This window comes from Panicum virgatum, chromosome 2N (assembly GCF_016808335.1).
Source record: "Panicum virgatum strain AP13 chromosome 2N, P.virgatum_v5, whole genome shotgun sequence".
In the NCBI taxonomy this organism is placed as follows: Eukaryota; Viridiplantae; Streptophyta; class Magnoliopsida; order Poales; family Poaceae; genus Panicum; species Panicum virgatum.
Genome location: NC_053146.1, coordinates 17,243,517 through 17,246,047, shown reverse-complemented (window position 1 = coordinate 17,246,047; position 2,531 = coordinate 17,243,517). Strand labels below are relative to the sequence as shown.

The 2,531-nt window shown below is 46.3% G+C and overlaps 1 protein-coding gene across 1 annotated transcript; it reads right to left on the bottom strand.

The window, feature by feature from the left end:
* Positions 1-390: 390 nt before the first annotated feature.
* LOC120659884 (photosystem I reaction center subunit IV, chloroplastic-like) lies at positions 391-1,489 on the bottom strand. Its single transcript, XM_039938144.1, has 3 exons — positions 1,060-1,489; positions 885-950; positions 391-714 (listed from the first exon to the last, which is right to left on the bottom strand). Exons 1-3 carry the CDS (start codon positions 1,303-1,305, stop codon positions 610-612), a joined length of 417 nt encoding a protein of 138 aa, XP_039794078.1. The 5' UTR covers positions 1,306-1,489; the 3' UTR covers positions 391-609.
* Between the last annotated feature and the right edge of the window lie 1,042 nt (positions 1,490-2,531).

Genomic DNA, 2,531 nt, shown 5'->3' with positions numbered 1-2,531 from the left:
TAAGTTGAGGGTGTTATGTTTACCACGGCTTTTGAAAATTCGAAGAGAAACATTCATGAGGGGTAGGGTGTTTTAAAATCCAAACACTTGTACCTGTGTAACATGAATACAGAAAGAACATCCTGAACTATCCCAAATCAATGTTAGTGGTTTGACAACATTTGAAGATACGAAGACTTGAGCTTGACCTGTTCCAGAAGCCAGTTAGTTGCTGTCACACAGATTTAGGGTAGGTTGTTTATGTGAAAGCTGAAACTAGCAGATGTTAAACTGGAGATGAGTAATTTGGTGACGCTGTAATATTGGTCTGTTGCTTAATTTGTAGTAACATGAACTTGGTAGTTGCTGCAGCTACATATTAATCTATGCTGTATGAACTCCAGTAGCTAGTATCGATCAAGTTTCCAGCATCGCGCACAAACGGTGGCAGGAAAAGAGGTTTATGTGCATGTACAAAATCACAAGAAAAGAATACAACAACTTAAGAGCAGGAGATTATTGTGTCCACGGTGAAGCAAGCAAGCAATTACATAATGATTACAGAGATTAAGCTATTACACACTAGATGTTGTGACCCTCATTTCACAGCCAGCCAGCCAGCCTCGCTGCTCATTTCACCTCCTGGATCTCGTCCAAGGCGTAGTTGTTGGTGGATACGCCGGCGTAGTTCACCTTGTTGAACCGCACCACCACCGGGTAGCGGGTGTTGGGGTCCTGCACCAACAAATCAAATGCGCAAGTTTACCGCCTTTTTCCGGGTATGAGACTGAAAGTCCAGTAGTCCCTGTGCTATAGAGTTTCCATGACATTCTTGTGTTCTAATCAGGGCAGTTGATTTGATTCTGAGGAGCAAGAGAAGTACACCCAGGGCAGTGAGTAGTAACCTGATCAACTGTGACGACGTTGCCAATCCCGTTGTACCAGTAGGACTCCCTCCTCAGGATCTTGACCTGGCGATCACCGGCACAACAAGGATTCGATAAGCAACGGATTGCATCAAACATTGAAACTAAATTGTTGGTCGGTCAGTTGATGAGCAGATGATGGTAGAAGTTAAACCTTGGCGCCCCTCTTGGGCCCGATCGGCGGCGGCTTCTCGGCCTTAGGCTTGGTGGCCACGGCGCCCTCCCCTTCCGGCGCCGGCTCGGCCGCCGCGGCGGCCTCCTCCTCGGCGCGCACCACGAGCCTCCTGCCCTGCGGCCTGCCGGGCACCGACGCGAAGCCGACGCGGCCGCTGCCCGCCGCGGGCACGCCCGCGGCCAGCATGAACCGCGAGGTGGCCGACGCCATGTTGGTGCTCGCCATGGGCTGGCACGCGCTCTCGCTCTGCTGCCGACCTGCCTCTCGCGCTGGATGGAAAGAGTAGAGTGAGGGAGAGTGGGAGGGTGGGGTGTACGCGACCGAGGGTGTACTGGCCTCAAATTGCGCGGGCGCGGATTATCCCCAGCCGGCGCGGCGGGCGCCCCGGCCGATTCCCCCCACTGCCCGCCCGCCACATGGCACATCTTATCCGCGGGGAGGATTCGGTTCTTGGTGCCGCTGCCACTCTGGCCGGAAGATTGTGGGCTGTGGATCCTTCCTTTCCTTGAACGTGTGTGTGTTTTTTGCTGCTCGGGGTTATCATGTTTCATGTGGGGTATAGGCATGAGAGATAGATATAGTCGATGTTTGGTATGTTTTTGGATGATGGAAAATAAAAGTATTCCAGCCCTCAAAAAATATTTTTCATCCAATCAATATTCGCCACGTTGGACAACTTGTCCTTTTCTCGGTGTGCGTATGTACTGTGTGCTTTGGAAAACAATGAGTGAAACATTTTATTTTTCTGTGGGAAACGGTCTAAGAGCATCTCCAAGAAACTTTTTATATCTTCTCTAATTTATAAGAATAGAGATTTTGATAAAAAATTAGCCTCCAACAGGCTCTTCAAATGAATATTCAAATATACATATCCTCTATTCCGGATTTCATGTTAGCCAAAGATGGAGAGTAAAAATGGCTCTCTAGACTACAAATAAGATATAGAAGAGCTGTTGAAAAAGACAAAGATATGGAAAACAATTTTCACTCAAATGACTCTTCAAATGATAATTTAAAGAGTAGATTTTGGAAAAGCTCTTGGAGATGCTCTAATAGAGAAACAAAAGGGATTTCCAACCGTTTTTCTCCCTTTTGTACCAGAGATTGTACGATCAACGATCCAGAATTTACAATAATCTTCAAGTTGGGTATGAATAGATTGTTGAATTGTAACAATAGTGGAGTAGATTATAATCTTCATTGTACCATCTGCTTGTTGGGATCGAATTGGAGTAGACCCACCAAAGATTAAACATAAAGAAAAATACGCTTTTTCATCACAATCTCTAACATGTCCTAGTATATCATCTGATGATAGAAATCATTTGGTTTGCTTCAGGGAATATTTTTGCAAAATACTATGTAAATATTTACTCTCTCTATTATTATTACACTACTGGAGAAAGCCACATTGGTACCAGCACGTTAGTGCCGGTCAACAAGGAGCCGGC